Here is an 18,059-nt window from a genome sequence, read left to right as displayed (position 1 = left end):
TTCCCATGGATCCAACAATTCCCAGGAAATGAAAAGAGTTATTTAAGACACTTAGAATAATGTTCTAAGGTCAACAAGGAGTGAACTTTACTAAATAAGGTTAGAGCTGCTATTAAGGTCTACTTTGTGGCGGTAAGGGTGGCAAAACATCAATATCTCTTCACCGTTATTTCAGTTGGATAGAGAGAACACTGAAATCCATCTATAGCTTCACACAGAAGAAAATGCAGGGCACCTGTTGGATTCACTCTCAGTTGGACATCAGCCTTGATGCAGGTCCGATACATGTTCATGGAGCATTGCCTTGTTTGTTCTCTGGGAGGTCTGTTGGGCCTGATAAAGTGGATCAGTCCTCATGTCTGCTTAGCCATCTGTTTATGTTGTTGAGATCCATGCCCCTCCTAATTGATAAAGGCCTCCCAGAATATGACATTCAGTTGAATTCTGGCAGTGTTAAGTTCTTTTGAGGAGATGGAATTGTTCCCCTGCCTCTCAAGGAAGCAGTGGTTCACATACCCTCCAGAAACCCTCATTGCTCTAGCTGTACTCAATAACTCTGATCCAATATCCAACCTTCCCCTTTGAGGGAAGTTATTGAGAAGGTGGCCATGCAACAGCTTCAAAGGATCTTAGATGAAGCAGATTATTTGGATGCCTTTCAGTCCGTTTTCAGACTTGCACGCATACACCGCATATGCACATGAGTTTAGATTAATCTAAATGTTGTTCTTAAGACTTGGAGATCCAGTGATGGTGTCAAGCCTGCTGGTTGGTTGCACTGTTAGTAATTTATTTTAATTAACTGCTTTAATTGGTTTAAATGGCATTTATCTTGCTTTATTCCTAATTGTTGTTTTAATTATGTAAGCCATCCAAAGTCACTTAGGTAAGATGGGTGGCGATATAAATAACCAACTAAATAAATCATGTTTACTGATAAACTGTCTTGTGGTGATAGAAAAAGAGTATCCAAATAAAATATTAATGTTATCCTTTTTTCTTGTAGCATTTGACTTGATTGCTTGATTTTTATTTTTTTTTAATTGTCCTTTATTGTTGGTAACCATCCTCCACTTCAAGTTTTTCCATTAATTTGCATTAAAAAAAGGAAGTTGTGCTCGAGAAGCAAAGATGAAGCAGCCTTTTCTAATTTAGCCCTCTTTAGATGTGCTGGGACTTCATTCCCCAGAATTATTCGGCTTCAAGGGAGGCCAAGTTGGTATATATTGGCTCTTTTTCTATCCTGCCCTTAATAGAAGGCAGAACAAGAAGCATTTTAGACACTGTACAAGCCCGATACTGTTTCTGTTTTTCCTTAAGTATTAAGTGAGAACCATTAATATCTCACCAGTATTATTTGTGCACCACGGGGAATTTATAAGGCATAGCAGCTGGTGATTAACTATTACAGCAAGCTTGCTTTTTTAATGGCTTTTAGCCAGCTAAATGTTGGCAACCACTTGAAAGTAATCTATCATAAATAGGAAGCATATCCCCAGGCTCATAATTAATATTTGCTAGACACTAGAGATTCCAAAAAAGTAAAAGAGGCTGAGATTTTTACTGATTTTCCCCCCCTCCATTTTTGTAGTGCTGGGGCATTCAAAAATGTGTTGTGTTTCTAGAATGTCATGCAAATTGAGACTGAACAAGGCAGAGCCAAACTATTTGCATTTTCAACAACTGGCAAGGAGAATGGTATGTTACCCTCAGATGGAGACTAGCAAGGGAAGTAGCCTAAAGTGATCGTGGTCCATGTTTCTATTCTGTTCCAGAAAAAATATCACATGCAGACTATATCACACATGCAGGTTTTGGTTGCTTTTGGTAAACAGCCACTAAAAAGCTTATTGCCATTTTAAATATTTGAGTGTAATTATGAATATAAAATTCATTCTCATGGAAGCATTTAGCTTAAGCTTTCTGGTAGCCAAAGTTTGGTTTCCCAGATTTAGTGGTCCCTGCATCTGAATCCAACTCATTCCATGATTCTATCTCTGCTTTAGTTGAAAAGAGGGAAGGTTTTATTCAACATTTCCCTAACATGATCCTGTATCAAAGTATTTGGTTCCTTGTGGCGAGGTAACAAAGGATATGCCAAGCCTTCCTTTATCTTCACTTACCCGAATACCAAGACTCAATATATAATATTTATATGACAGTTGCAATGTCCCAGGGTCACCTTTTGTGACCTTCTCACAAGCAAAGTCAACGGAGAAGCCAGATTCACTTACTGTAACAACCGTGATGCTAACTTAACAACTGCAGTGATTCATCTAGCAACTGTGACAAGAAAGGTTGTAAAATGGAGCAAAATTCACTTCATAACTGTCTTACTTAGCAGTGGAAATTTAGGGCTCAATTGTGGTCCTAAGTCAAGGACTACCTGTACTATACTGTTTTATTATGTATATGGTAGATATAGGGACACAGTGGCTCAGTGGCTAAGATGCTGAGTTTGTCGATCGAAAGGTCAGCAGTGCAGTGGTTTAAATCCCTAGTGCCGCGTAACGGGATGAGCTCCCGTTACTTGTCCCAGCTTCTGCCAACCTAGCAGTTCGAAAGCACGTAAAAAATGCAAGTAGAAAAATAGGGACCACCTTTGGTGGGAAGGTAACAGCTTTCCATGCACCTTTGGCGTTTAGTCATGCTGGCCACATGACCATGGAGACGTCTACAGACAGCACTGGCTCTTCAGCTTTGAAACGGAGATGAACACCGCCCCCTAGAGTCAGGAACCTAGCACATATGTGCGAGGGGAACCTTTACCTTTACCTATGGTAGATATTAGAATATTTATGCTGAAAGTATCAACTGCATTGTTAATACGGTTGTCTTCATAAAAAAAAAAATACCAATCCTGATATTGTTTCTGTTCTGAATAATCATGAACAGAGTACTTATTGTTAGAGTAATGTCCTGTGGTTGGACAGCAGGGAAGAAACCCCAGGTATTTGGGCTACTGAACAGAAAATGCCTGCTCAAACCACAGCGTTTTATGCCCTCAACTTGAGAGGGTGAAGACTTGCTGTGCTTTTTCAAGGCTGTGATTGTGTGCCTCTTTATGCTGAATTTGTATTTCTCCCCATTTCTTCAGGCGACCCAGTATATGAGTTTGATTTCAAAGGAAATGCAACCCGTGGCTGGCACAGAAGGTGCTTATTACCGTCGTAGAAGGTTGATGAGACAACTTCCTCTGTATGATCAGGACCCTTCCCAATGTCGGGGCCTTTCGGAGAATGAAATCAAGCTGATGGAAGAGTTTATAAAACAATATAAAGACAATGCTCTTGGAGTCGGAGAAGTTGCACTGCTGGGTCAAGGGGGAGCTGCTAAAGAGGAAGGAAAGCAATCTGATAAAAACACTCCAGCAAGTAAAGAAGCAGCCTCAACCAATGGCACGTTGGGCCATCTATCAAAGGGGCAGGACTTGGTAAGTTCTCAACACAGTGTTGCAGAGTAGGGGGAAATGCTTTTTTTTTTTTTAAAGTATATAATGAATGGATGTAACATGGATATTCAAATATGAAAAACACACAATGCTATCAAATCTTATTTGTTTGAAAGATGGTGAATTTGGAAAGATGAAAAGACTGCAAATAGCTATAGAGAATATGGAAGGTATGTGGAGTCAGATATGCTACAAAGCTGCTACCAGATTCTTTTAGATACATGTAATTGCACCCACAGTTTAAACCTAATAATTAGTTCACAAACATAATAGCCATGAACAATGAAGACACTCATGCTGCCAATACAAATGGTAAAAACCCAGCAGCAGAAGTATTAGATGTGAAATGATTGCCAGAGGAGGTGCTGAAATAAACAAAGCAAAAATATTATAGAGTTATGCCTTGGAAAGACATTCTATGAAATCCCTTCCTGGCATGGAGCCAAGTTACTTGGAAGACTGCCTCTTCCTGCTCAGGTCTGGCAGAAAAGAATATGGAAGGTTGTGGGTCCTTTTCTGCCCTGAACCCACCCTGTGGAACATAAACCCACCCCCTCCTCCAGGGTGAGATTGGCTTCATCCTTGTTAAACTTCCTGTACTCCCTCAAAACTTAAGGGAATGGTGAGATGTTGATGAGTCTCCATTGTTTGTAATATCTCTTTCTCCTAGCCTTCTAATGCTAATATTTATGTTTTAATCATAGGTGTTTTGTGTTGCTATTTTATGATTGTTATTGTACCCACTTAGAGTCACATTTTGGGCAGCTGTATAAATTGAATGGATAGATGATAGATTGGATAGATGATAGATTGGATAGATGGACAGACAGACAGACAGACAGACAGACAGACAGACAGATTTTAGCCCTGAAGCACTTTGGTAGATGAAAATCATACAGAGATCATCTGAACTGCTTTTAGAAGTGTTGCTGTTAAAATTATAACTGGCAATCTGTATAGGTTAGATACTACTTTCAAAATAGCCAGGTCCAAAAACAGCAGTCTGTAAAAGGATTCTTTCTTCCCTTGTCATTTAAATCAGTGCTTCAACCTCAGCAACTTTAAATATGTGAACTTCGTCTCCCAGAATTCTCCCAACACAATTTAAAAGCCACGAGCAGAGAGACTAATAGGAAAGTCATGACTGTAATCTGCTGCATAGGTGTTGCTCCCCCAGAGCACAAAGAGATGTTTTTGCTTACTTGTTGGTTGGTTTGGAGAAAAATATTTTTCTTAGTCTACATTATATGTTGTTATAGCAGCAGCTCAGTCTAAGAAAGGCTATGTCAGCCCAGGAAATAAAAACTTACTTGTGACAGAGGCTTTTATTAAAGGTGTTTGTGAATACCATCATGGCATGGTGAAATAATTTTGACTACAAGATCATCCCTCAAGTAAATATGTGTTTGTGGTGTTTACTTTCTGGGAGATTTAAAACTTTATTCAACAAGCATCAGCAGAAAGCCTAACTTCATTTAAAAAATAATTGTACAACTAAATCCTTTCACTGAAGGGTTTTTGCATTCTAAGAAAACAACATTAAGCATTTTGAGACTTGTCTCATGCATTCATTTAGACTTTTAAGGCTGCATGTATTTTGATTGACAGTCATTTCATCTTTGTTACTATAGCTCATAATTTCCAGCACAATTCTACAAGGATACTTATATTTTTGTAATTATTTAAACCTTTTAAGATTCTTAGTAGAAAACATCACAGTATTAAATTTTCCATTATTTTCTTAACCTTGTTTATACTTCTCTTTATCTATCAGAACAATGTTGGAATTTTGTGAAAGGTGCCAAAATTTTATAGCACAAAGTTCTGTTATTGCTGTACAGTCACTGTCTAAAGCTACAGACAACATAGTTCTTGTTTTTGATGAAACGGGCTTTAAATTCCAAAACATCCTTAATGAAGCCCATGCTATCTTCTGGATTTTAACCCCAGTGCAGGACACTGCATAAATTCTGCACAGTGTCTCATTTTTCTGATAGATGAGGAATTTCAAGGGTAACGCTTCAGTAAGAGCTGAATTTCTAATCCATTCATTTGTTTAAAACATTTATATAGCCACCCATCTTATAACCAACTCTGGGCGGGTCCTAGTCAAAATCCATGGGTTATGTACTGTATGTAAATAACAAATAATTATTGTTGCTGAAGGAGCAAAATAGACTGGGTTCCCGAAGAGAGAGATGGTATCCTACTAATGCTTCAATTTTAAGCAACCCCCAATTCTCAGCTTTCCAGTTTGGCCAAGGGAACTCTTTTTCTGTCCTGCTCCAATACAGTAATGTGCAAGATAAAAGTAAAGCCTTCTTCAATTTGAGCTCAACTCTTGATGACTTTATTAGTGTAACTTTCTTGGCAACAATACAAAAGCATTTAGCTATTCTTGTTCCAATATGTTTTTTCAACTCCCCAGTCTAGCCTACAAGTCTGGACTTGATAGTTGTTTGCCAATCTCCTCTACATTTCCAATAACTATTAGAGCATAAGTTGAGGTAGTTGCTTCTAAGCCATATTTATGTTTATTTATTCGTACATACGTACATACATTCCAGGCATATTTAAAAAGATTTATATTCTGTCTCTCAAATGCTTTAAGGATTACTCGGGGCAGCTTTCCAGTATTTAAAATAATACCCAAATTTTGAAATGTATAAAAGATAAAAACAAAATTAAACAAAAAATACACTAACACAGGGTCTAACTAACTGAGGGACAGGGTGGCTCAGTGCCTAAGATGCTGAGCTTGTCGATCGAAAGGTCAGCAGTTCAGCAGTTTGAATCCATAGTGCGGTGTCATGGGGTGAGCTCCCATTACTTGTCCCAGCTTTTGGCAACCTAACAGTTCAAAAGCACGTTAAAAAAAATGCAAATAGAAAAATAGGGACCACCTTTGGTGGGGAGATGACAGCATTCTGTGCGCCTTTGGCGTTGAGTCATGCCGACCACATGACCAACGGAGACATCTTCGAACAGCGCTGGCTCTTCGGTTTTGAAATGGAGATGAACATCGTCCCCTAGAGTCGGGAACCTAGCACATATGTGCGAGGGGAATCTTTACCTTTACACTAACACAAAAATTCCTTATGCAAATTATAAAGCAGTCAGAAGCAGCATATTTATATTTTCTAATAGTTGTGTTGCTTGTGGAGGAAAGTCACTCATTGGCAGAAAAGTGATTCAGATGGTGTAAATGTAGCCTCCTACTTCAGGGAGATTCAGCTTTGAATGCCAACACTTAAAAGGCTGTTCCAACTGGGGATACTAAAATGCTCTTTCTCTTGTACTAAACACATGATGAGCCCAAGAGAAGGACTTCCCATCAATTCTTAGGGAGCAGGGAAACTGATATAAGAGGAGACAGCTCCTGAAGCTTCCTGTACATAATCTGAATTACTTGGATTTGTTTGTTTGTTTATAAAATGTATATAGCCATCTAAGTCAAAGGGACTCCAGGCAACTTACAAGAATAAAAGCCCAATAGAAACCCCAATAAATTCCCATTCCCCTGATAACAACAATCAAAGCAACCACTTGGCTCCATATCACCCTGGGATCCTCAGGCCCATTGGCAAAACTATAATATGTTTTCAGAGTTTTGAAAGAGCTTAAAATGGGGTCCAATCTTATTTCTGCAGGTATGATGTTCCACAGGGAGGGAGCCATTATGGAGAAGGCCCTTCTTGGTCCTACCAGATGGACCTCCTTAAGAGAAGGAACCAGTAACATACCCTGCCTTCCCACTCTGGTGGGTGAAATAGATATAATTTGGAAAAGATGCTCCTTTTCCAAATACACACGTTTTTTGAATAGTTTTTATCCCAGAGCTATAATTGCACTCAACAATGAACTAAAGGGCCACCATCAGTGAGCTGTTGGATAGCATTACTTGGTCTGTTGTGTGGATGTTTGAGTGGTTTAGGGGTGGGGAATTGTGGGTGGGAGTGTGTTTGGGGATTGTTATGTGTGTTGGACCTGGTTTTTGGGTGTTAAGTGAATTTTGTTGTATGGGTATATTGTGTATACACGTACAATGACAATAAAGTTATTAAATTAAATTCAAATAACCTGGCCCCAGGCCATTTAAGGCTTAAAGGTGACAAAAAGCTTCCATGTAGAGTGCATTGTGGGGTATGCCTGGAACCTTAAATCAGTATACAATCAGTTGGATATTAAACTATCTTGATTCAGTTGTTTGGCAAAAACATGAAAGTTTAATCATTATTGTCTTGACTAAATAGTATATTCAGTACTAAGCAATTAACTGGTGTTGCTTTCTACTGCAGTGCCAGCAGCCATCCAGTAAAAAGTAACTGTAAAAATGTCAGCACTTGCTAAACCACAGTGTCTTAAGTTTTCCTGGCATAACAAAGTAAATACAAATCCTAATTCCAGATCTTGAAATCGTAGGTTGTACTTCTCTGTGTCTCTTAAAAAAAAAAAACAAATCACAGTCTTCCATAGACTTTAAAATGGAAGCTTTGAAGTATTTCTTAGTCAATCAGGTTATGCCTATTCGATAACTTACAATACAATGTTCAAGTATTTCCCGTCTAAGGTGACAAAAAGATAATTGAAGGGCTCTCCAGCAATTGCCTACTTTTTGGTAATTATGACCTGAAGTTATGTGCTCCAAATTTAAATTGCATTATAACTATAATATTGTTTTCCTTCCTTCCTTCCTTCCTTCCTTCCTTCCTTCCTTCCTTCCTTCCTTCCTCCCTCCCTCCCTCCCTCCCTCCCTCCCTCCCTCCCTCCCTCCCTCCTTCCCTCTCTGTCTCTGTCTCTGTCTCTCTTTCTTTTTTCTAATTGTTTTGTTGTTGTACTTTCCCCTTTTCTTGTATTCAGTATTAGAATTTAGTGGAAAGTGTCAGTGGGATTCTAGGGATAAAGCTCAGAGGTGAGCACATGGAGTCTGGGACCATAAGCTATGCGCCTCTACATGACTCCATTAATTTTCTTGGAATGTGGATCTTGATTTAACACTACAAGGAGATAAAATGCCCAAATAACTTTTATATCTCTTGTCACCATCTGCTCACTGACTGGATAAATCTTTCTAATTTATTTCAAAGTTTTTCTTTCTGAAGTAATAATGATACAAATCATTACTAGAAGCCTTGCTGTGAATTGCAGACTTCTAATGGTATAAAGGAAAGACATGTATTGGCCACCCTGGTATTTTCCTGGAGAAATTTACTCTGGGCTTTAACAACAAAAAGAACAACAAATTGACCGAGACATTCCATCATGGGCCAAGTTTAACTTCCTTTGAAAAAAGGATGATGTGGGCAGAAGGTTTTTCTGAGGAAAATATTTTCATTTCTCCTGAAACAAAATGAAAGTCTTGTCAGTACTGACTAAGGGGTTGGCATGTGGAGAGAACAGTACAGCCTTCCTATACAATTTTGATCCAAGCTTACTTTGACTTGATTTTTTTTTGCCTACGAAGGAAGTATTTGTCCTTCACAATATCTGATCTAGTCTCTTCTCCTTTAGCAAACATTCTCAGTTCTAAAGCAAAAGAGTTTAATTGTATGAAAAGGTTTAAAATGTGTGACCTTTCTTGAGGCCTTATGGGAAGTTCAGATTGGACCTGGGTTAAAAAAAAAAAAGTGAGTGAAATATAGAACAATTTGTGATCCTTAGTCTAACTTCATGCAACTGTTCCCAAAAGCTGCTTCAACCAGTCCATTCAGACATTGGAGAACAGAAAGGGCAAGTATGAGAAGGCAATGTCAGAATGGAGGATGAAGGAGAAAAGGAGTAGCAGAGAGAAAATGGAAGAGCTATGAGGTGCTGCCGCTAAATTTGCCTGTCATAACTATTGTAAACTATGGTTGTGTTTCTCCCAAAGGTTTATCTGTGCTGAAAGATGGCCTTGGTAAGAAAATCACTCTGTAGCTCAATGTTTCTCAAACTTATCAATGTTAAGACTTGTGGACTTCAACTCCCAGAATCCTCCCAAGGATGGCTGGCTAGGGAATTCTGCGAGTTGAAGTCTACGTATCTTAAAATTGATAAAGGTAAGAAACTACAGGGAATTTAGGGCACTGAATTTTAAATGCATCTCTAGGCTGTCATAGAACAGTTATAGATTACCAAGACAAAGTGCCTGCAAAATGCACATATGAAGTTAAAAACTGTGGTGCATTGTATAAGCCCTGTCCAAAAGGAAATAAAAACACATAATCTTTCATTTCCCTTTCATTTCAAAATAATTTTGAATCATTTAATAGGAAGAAAAGTGGAAATCCTAGTAATAATTAGGGGTTTTTAAAAAGGAATTTGACAGTGTAATGAATCGTATTTTGATAGAACAGCAGATCTTTTACAATTTGTACAATGCATGTATATGTGTATATAGATCTATATATTTATTTATGTAAGAAATTGGTATGTGGCTCACTTCACTTAGTATCTGGCATGTATGGTTTCCTGTATTTTACAAAAATCCTAAATCAACGTATAGGAAGCCAATAGAGTAAAATTATTGTTACTTCTGGAATTGGAAGAAATGTGAACCTCTTGCTACCGTAACTGCCAGGTTTTTCTCAGGCTTTTTTTATAGTTACTGTATGTTTTAATACCATTCATTATGCTGCTCCAAAGTAGCCATCCATTTAGATTTCTTTAATGCTAAATCCAAAATTAACACAGATGGTTTTACGACTACTTTATTTTTACTTAGGAAATTCATTTCTGAACATTGGAAGTGTAACGTTTTTGCAGTGCCTTCAGAATGTTTCCACAAAAATGACTCGAGGGAGAAGTCCATCTCATTGGATGGATACTTATTTTGTTTCATTTGGGTCTAAAAGGCAAAAAAAAATGAGAGCATTGACTTGTTATCATGGGGCAGGCCAACATGCTGTCATCTACTATGGAAATCACTTAAAATATGCTATGTATAACAGGAAGGATCTGTAGCTCTTCACATGCTGCTGAATTACCGCTCCAAGCAGCCTCTGCCATTAGCTATGGCTGTTGCGGGTGCTGGGGATTATATCAATGAAAATGAAAATTTTCCAATACAATGTCTGCACTGCTGCTGATCACTTTTAATACCACCGAGCACTGAATATGCCTAGCAACCGATGACAGGTTTACATATTAAACTGACATATTCAGCACAATTATATACTGAGACTTGCTTGTGGGTATTCCACTTTGGGTGCCTTAATGTATTCAACTCTAAAAGTTAGTTAGAAGAGAACATTTCCTGAGTGTATGGGCCTAATTCTGCAGAGTTCCCTTTTCTTGTAAATTATTATATTTGATTCACTATTTTCTATATCGGGCTATTTTTTTAATCATATATGGTAGATTTTTTTTAGTTGGGCAACCTTATATATACTATACATACATACATACATATATCTCAATGGGAAATCCCTGGAGAAGAGTAAACATTTTGGCTATAAGCTGCTTGAGAGAAATTCATTAATATGTGACTTTGATTTCTTTCCTAGTGTTGTGACTTCTGCAAGCAGGTGTTACCTGCTGAGTTTCCAGTAGTGTATGCAGACCGAGCCGGCTACAATCACCAGTGGCATCCAGCATGCTTCATGTGCTCTAAGTGCTCTGAACCACTTGTTGACTTGATCTACTTCTGGAGCAATGGAGCCCTCTGGTGTGGACGCCATTACTGTGACAGCATAAGGCCCCGCTGTGCAGCTTGTGATGAGGTACGGTTACTGTGAAAATGAGTATTCTTTTCTTGTCTGTATTGGACCCCAATTGTGAGATGGTCTGAACAGCTGCAAGAAGTCAAGATGTTTATCCAACATCTTTCTTCTCTTTTCCCTTTTAAGCATGTTGACTTGCCAAAAAGGAATTCAAAATGTGCAGAGTGCTTTTATATACGGCGATCAATGGGACGATCTTTTGTTCATTTCTTCTGGGAATTTTTTTAATTATAAGTGAATTTTTCAGAGAACACTGCACATTTATTTTATACCATGAACCTAAGTACACATATTTTTGTTTGAACTTTAAGCTTAAAAAGGCTAAAACAGACTTCATTTTTACAAGGAGGGAGGGTGGAGAAACTCTATAATCTGCCATTCAGAAGCAGGGTGGAGTTGATTTAAATCATGATTTAAATCACTAGTAAAAAGGCTTGATTTAAATCAACTTGATTTAAATCATAATTTTTAAAGAGCAACTGTCATCTCTGCTACTCCTTTGACCCACTGTTGACTCACCGATAGTCCCAGTGTTGCAGAATATACAGCCTCATGCTACATAACTAAGCTCCATTTCATGCTGAATAAACTAAATTATTTATGTATCTTAAATAGAAAACTATCTTACGATAGATTTTTACCCCAAAAGTTTTTTATTAAAATAAATTCGATAAAAATCAAAAAAATCCGATTTAAATAAAAAAAATCCGATTTTTTTGATTTTTTTTAAAAAAATCATTGATTTTTATCCACCCTGTTCAGAAGTAAGCTATCTCTGGAGCTGCAGCAAAGTTAGAGGTAGCAAACAGACAACTCCAGGCCATTTGATTTCTATTCCTTGTCTTATCCTATTTCTAAAAGAACTGCTCTAAGCTTGTGATAGAATTAGCTTACTTTCTCCTCCCCCGTCCCCTTAAAACTAATATGGGCACATAGGCTATTTAGTTTGTATTGATCTTACTAAAACCATTCCCGGGATAAATATTTTATTCCTTCCAAATTGGTCCCTTGAGCCTGATATTAAGTACATATACAGTTAAATGTTTTACAGCAATATATTTCCAATAAGCATTCTTGTACCTCTCAGATTTGTCATCATAAATGTTATTTAGCACATAAATGCATCCTTCAGAAAGTGCCCCAGCTGAGTTTATAGTTCTTCCGTCTCCGTGTTTCTTTTTTAAACAATTTATCAAAATCTAGGCTTGCAAATAGGGCTCGGTTTCTCATTCTTTGGAAACCTCTGAGGATTCCTGCTTTTCTATAAAGGAACAGCCATCCAGAATCCAAGCTTAATTTTTGCCAGAGCTCACAATCATGGTGTATATTTTCAGAGCCAGAATTATATGAAGAAAAGTGGGATATGGGAAATAAGCAAAAATAAACAAATGGAACATCTTTCGTATTACTCAATAAATGCTAAATTTCACAGGCTAGATTGTAGGAAATGTTTTTTTTAAAAAACTAATTACAAAAAGATAAAATTTTGTATTAATACAAAAATTAATACAATTAATTTTAATTGTACAATTAATACAATTAATTAAAATTTAAAAAATATCCTTTCTGCATCCCATTTCCTCTGCCAATTGACCCATTGCAGAGTTGAAAAGATCTTGGAAATCAATGAAATATCTGCTCAGTACAATAAGCAGTCCTTGGCTATGTTTGTTCATTGTTTTTTTCCCCCTCATAGCAACTGATAAGATGTTTCCTTTTCCTTTGGACATAATTTCCTTTCTTGACACCTGTGTAGCATATATGCATGAGACTAGCCATTTTTCTTACATGTTAACCATTGCACTACGATAGTTAGGGCTGGATAACATTTAGTGTTAACCATGATCAGAGAGATTTAGCTCTGTTCTGACCATGCTATAAAGCTCAGTAACAGCTTCAGCTCCTTCATAGGTGTCTATAGGAAGAACAATATACAGCATACTGAGTTTACTGAATCATAGTACAGTAGCTACTATTTTAAGGTATGCGGTGGCTCATTGGCTTAAGACACTGAGCTTGTCAATCGAAAAATCGGCAGTTCAGCAGTTTGAATCCCTAGTGCCACATAACGGGGTGAGCTCCCGTTACTTGTCCCAGCTTCTGCCAACCTAGCAGTTTGAAAGCACGTAAAAAATGCAAGTAGAAAAATAGGGACCACCTTTGGTGGGAAGGTAACAGCGTTCCGTGCGCCTTCGGCGTTGAGTCATGCCGGCCACATGACCATGGAGACATCTTCGGACAGCGCTGGCTCTTCGGCTTAGAAACGGAAATGAGCACTGCCCCCTAGAGTCAGGAACAACTAGCACATATGTGCGAGGGGAACCTTTACCTTTACCTTAGCTACTATTTCAAGAAGGGAACTCTGTATAGTGAGTATAGACTACTGTAAAGAGAAGGAAATAGAATTTAGAGAAGGCATAAAATACATATGAGACTAGGTTTTCCTGGAACTTAAATTACTTAAGGAACTCCTGCTTCAGATACATGTATTGTATATAAACATAATATATTTCAGTGTATTCAAAAAGTGTATTCAAAAAGTGTATTCAAAAAGTCTCCTAACCAAAGGTATTTTTCAAGCATTTGTTTTCAAACAATGCTTAGAACTAAATGTAAACTTCTTCTGCAGCTTGGTTGGACCAGAACTCTGTTCTTTATAGGAATGTGTAAATATTTATTTTCTGTGCAAAGCTAAGTAGCATGGATGCACTCTTTACACTTTTGGTTTGTCAACAGCATTGTGTTTGTATCTCTCTGTGTGTGTGATGTTTTCATAATGAAGACATTCAGGAAAGGAATGATAAATGGACTTGTTTACTTTCACAGATCATATTTTCTGATGACTACCTGCAAAATGAAGGCCTTACCTGGCACAAACAGCATTTCACCTGCCTGGAATGTGAGAGCTCGCTGGCTGGCAAACCCTTCATCCTAGATGCAGCCAGCTTGCGGTGTACCTCTTGCAGTAAAAACAAGCTCTCTTAAACTCGGTGTCATTTCAAAGCTGACGTTTTTGTGTGTTCTGACTTGGAACGGACTCATTGGTGGGGAAGTTTTAAGCCAAAGAAGTTGCATCCTAAGGATTTAGATCACTAAAGTTATTTGCAATCAAGTAATTACAGGAAACGAGATGGGAAATGATAACGCAGTAGGAAAAGAATAGAGGAATGGAATGTTCTAGGCCTTTCAGGAAAGACTTTAAACGTAACCAAATGTACTGAAAACTAGGCCCCATTATGTTAAATTATTTCAACTTTGGCATATTAGAAAAACAACTACTCCAGGAGGTTTAGAAATATATGCATACAATTATCATTGTGCTGCTGGGTTTTGCTGCTTTTTTTTTTTTTTTTTTTTGGTAACCAAAGGGCTATATTTCTAAACTAAATATCACAATGCCATTGCCCACAAATGAGTAGTTTTAGAAATATATGTAGAATGATATAGTGGGAAAACAAAACTGCCAATATCTGCAAGAGAAGGCGGTTCCCCTTCCCCTATGTGTTATAACACATTGCCTCCAAGAAACATGATTATGGTATGAAAAACAGATTACATAAGAAATGGTTTGACAGCTTAAAGAACCTGAAAGCAGAGTAGCTTGCGAAGGATCACTGGAAAAATACAGGTTATAATCAATGGATGATTTTTCTTCTTAAAAATGCTATCTAGAAGTAGAATTAAAGCAAAATACATATCTGATGAGCTTTCTGGATTATACATGTATTCAACGTTTTGATGATTTTATTCTGTCCCATCTTTTTTTTTTTTTTCGCATGAGGAGGGGGCAGCAAACAGATGAAAATACTTCATTTTAGTGCATTTAGAAATCTATGTGCAGTGGTCTTTTTGCCAACAGCCACATGGAGGGAGTAAAGGCTAATAAATCTCAGCACATTAGTGCTTGATCTCTGGAGGCGCTGCTTACACAACGTTGCTTTCAGACTAGGAAGAAGTAATCACATAAAATCAGCTTAGATATTCTTGATAACTTCTCCCTACCCCATTGTTGAACAGTCATGGCAATAGGATTGATTCACATAGGCGACCTTTAAGCACATGGTTTTGTGTAGCCCCTAAAGAAGACTGTTTGATAGTGCTTGAAACCTTCCTGATGGGATTGGATTTTGTTCTTGCCACCCCAGCCAGCTAATGCTCAACAAAGAGAGGAGATGTGTTTGTATAAATGTATTTATACAAGGACAAGAGAATTTAACATGTATATAGAGACTATTAATATTAAATTCTCAATTGCTACATCCCATCATAGATTTTGAAATGGGCAGTAAAATTCATTCTTCTTAACATTTGTGATAGGGCTTTTTTGGCTTTAACAGTAAGAAATTTTAAGAAAACAAAATAGTAATGGGCTATGTTTATAGCAAGTGAGTGCTTGCAAAAGGATATTGGTTTTCTTGGTAAGAGTACTTTGAAATTCTAAAAGCTAGCCAATTAATTCTGCTAGGATTAGCAGCAAGGTTTATATTGGCTAGATTTGCTGTTTCAACTAATACCAAGGCTCTTTACTATAAATAATGGATACTTCATTAGCAAATAGAAAAATATTTGTTGTTAAATAACATTAGATTTGGTCAATTAATAATGACAATTTATAGAAATCTTTAATGCGATAAAAGGTATTGCCTTAACAGAAACTGGAAAATATCTTTTTGGTTTTAGACGCAACATGTATTAAACATTTTTGTGTGTGTTTGAAAACAAATTAGAACTTAACCTTTTATGGGAATTAGAGATTTGTCCCATTTGTTCTATACTGTTCATCTAATACAAGCATCTCCAAATATCCAGTGCTAAAGACACCTCTTGCAGATACAAAACTTGTATCTTTCAAAATACACAGTATATACAACAGAACTCCATGGGCATTTGTGAAGTGTGTCTTTCTTTAAGAAAGTGTGTTCAGTTCAGTTACGTAGGCATCTCATACATGTTAACAGAACTGCATCTCAATGTCTTTTAAGTCTGTATTTGACACTCGGGGCAGTAACTAACTAACATGGGTGTTAATGTAGCAGGATCATCTACAAAAAAGTTAACTTAAATGTATTCTTGTAAATTGGAAGAGAGGGCCTATGAGTAGTGTGCATTTGAAAGAACTTCCTGCAGAAGTCAATGCTTAGGTAAAAAAATCTGAATGCTAAATCAAAACTAGCTTAGGCCAATTTGACCTTCATTTCCTACAAAGGAGGCAGTCGTTCAGGTACATACCATTTTTTTTTGAGGTGCTGTTTATCATGGAGCATTATTAATAGTCATTGACCACCATTAGTGGCTGGTAAAATGATTCTCAAGATACAGGAGAGTCTGATTATGATTCTTCTTTATTTCTTCTATGTTTTACTTTAGATAACTTTATGTATATGTAGTTGATATGCAGCTGTTCTACTTCTGATCATGGTGGTGATTTGTGAGAGTGGAGGCCACAACAGGTTGCCTTCCTACATACTGTAAGGATCAGCCAGACTATCAATTCCCCTAGTTACAGTGTTTGTAATTTATCTGTTCCAATCTAATGTCTCTGGAAGTACTAAAATTATAGTTCTCCTCATCCCCAACCAGCAAGGTCAGTGGGGATAACAGGAATTAATAGTCCAATGGATTTGGAAAATATCACCGTTGAAAAGATTGCTATTATACTTTATGGATTTTTTTTATCTAATTGTCAGTGGGATGCTGGGAACTGCATAATTCAATATGTGGCTTTTATTTTATTTTGATGGAATACTAAATGCATTCTGGACTGTGCCTAATAGCTTTTGTATGTTGATGAGACTTAAGTTCTATAATAAATTTTCAGAAGTTTAAGTATTTGTGACAGGGGAACTTTGCAGCTGTGTATGTTTGGAGGAGCAAGCTTTTCTTCAATCACAGGTCAGAAACTACATTTGTGATTAATTTCCAAAGGGAATCAATCGGATTAGTATAATACTCATTGGATTTCTACCTTCCCCCCCAGCTGTTGGTTTCCACTGACTAGCATTCCTCCTTATGACTGTGCAATATTTTTCCAGTCCATGATTCTCATGGATTTGGAAGGTCTACCAGTTCAAATACAAAGAATTTGCAAGCCATTGTTTAAGTCTGAATGAGAATAAGGAAGCACACAATGCTTGTCTGTGTTATGGCCAGCAGGTTGCAACCTTCATGTCAAGGAAACTTCATTAAGGCCATCTGCTAATCTTTTTGCATCACTGCTGGTTTTAAAGGTAAATAAATGGTTTTTCTAATGTGGATCGAGACAGATCACAAAGGTTGCTCCAGCATCATGTTCTAGGAATTGCACTCTGTGACATTGTGCCTATATGCAAGAGATGTTAAGGTCCATGATTCCAGAAGCAATCTCATTATCCCTCTTTGATATGTTCTGATTCCCTGGGAGTTTTGCTAGTCATGGAACTTATCAGTAATGGAATAGAGTGTGCTTAGCTTTGTTTCCCTACAAAACAACGCTTCTATTTTTTTTTTCTCATTGATGGAATGAGACTCGGAGTTGGCTTCTTGCCTCCGCATTTATATATATATATACTTTGTGTTGTTTAAATTGTAGAGCTTAATGTATCTAATATTTTTCCCAAGAGATGAACTGACAAGCCATGGAAATGTATCTAAATGCTTCAATATAAAGTGTTCAATAAATAAAATATTAAAATGAAAATTGTTTGAAATGTTGCCATTTAATTAACAAACTTTAAATTATTCCTAAGAAAGCTCCAAGGGATGCAGTGGCTCAGTGGCTAAGATGCTGAGCTTGTCGATCAAAAGGTTGGCAGTTCAGCGGTTCGAATCCCTAGTGTCGCGTAATGGGGTGAGCTTCCGTTACTTGTCCCAGCTTCTGCCAACCTAGCAGTTCGAAAGCATGTAAAAAATGCAAGTAGAAAAATAGGGAC

The 18,059-nt window shown here is 37.3% G+C and overlaps 1 protein-coding gene across 1 annotated transcript in view; it reads left to right on the top strand.

Annotated features, from left to right (window-relative positions):
* LMCD1 (LIM and cysteine rich domains 1) overlaps positions 1 to 17,827 on the top strand; it is a 67,031-nt gene extending 49,204 nt beyond the window's left edge. Inside the window, exons 4-6 of the mRNA XM_034431642.3 lie at positions 3,098 to 3,433; positions 10,936 to 11,151; positions 13,978 to 17,827. Of these exons, the coding sequence (XP_034287533.2) occupies positions 3,098 to 3,433; positions 10,936 to 11,151; positions 13,978 to 14,136 (711 nt within the window). The 3' untranslated portion in view covers positions 14,137 to 17,827. The remainder of the gene's footprint in view (positions 1 to 3,097; positions 3,434 to 10,935; positions 11,152 to 13,977) is intronic.
* Positions 17,828 to 18,059: the final 232 nt, after the last annotated feature.

This window comes from Pantherophis guttatus, chromosome 2 (genome assembly GCF_059756535.1).
Source record: "Pantherophis guttatus breed Tessera chromosome 2, ASM5975653v1, whole genome shotgun sequence".
NCBI lineage: Eukaryota > Metazoa > Chordata > Lepidosauria > Squamata > Colubridae > Pantherophis > Pantherophis guttatus.
The sequence above is the reverse complement of the archived record's forward strand: the minus strand, read 5'-3'. Positions and strand labels throughout refer to the sequence as shown.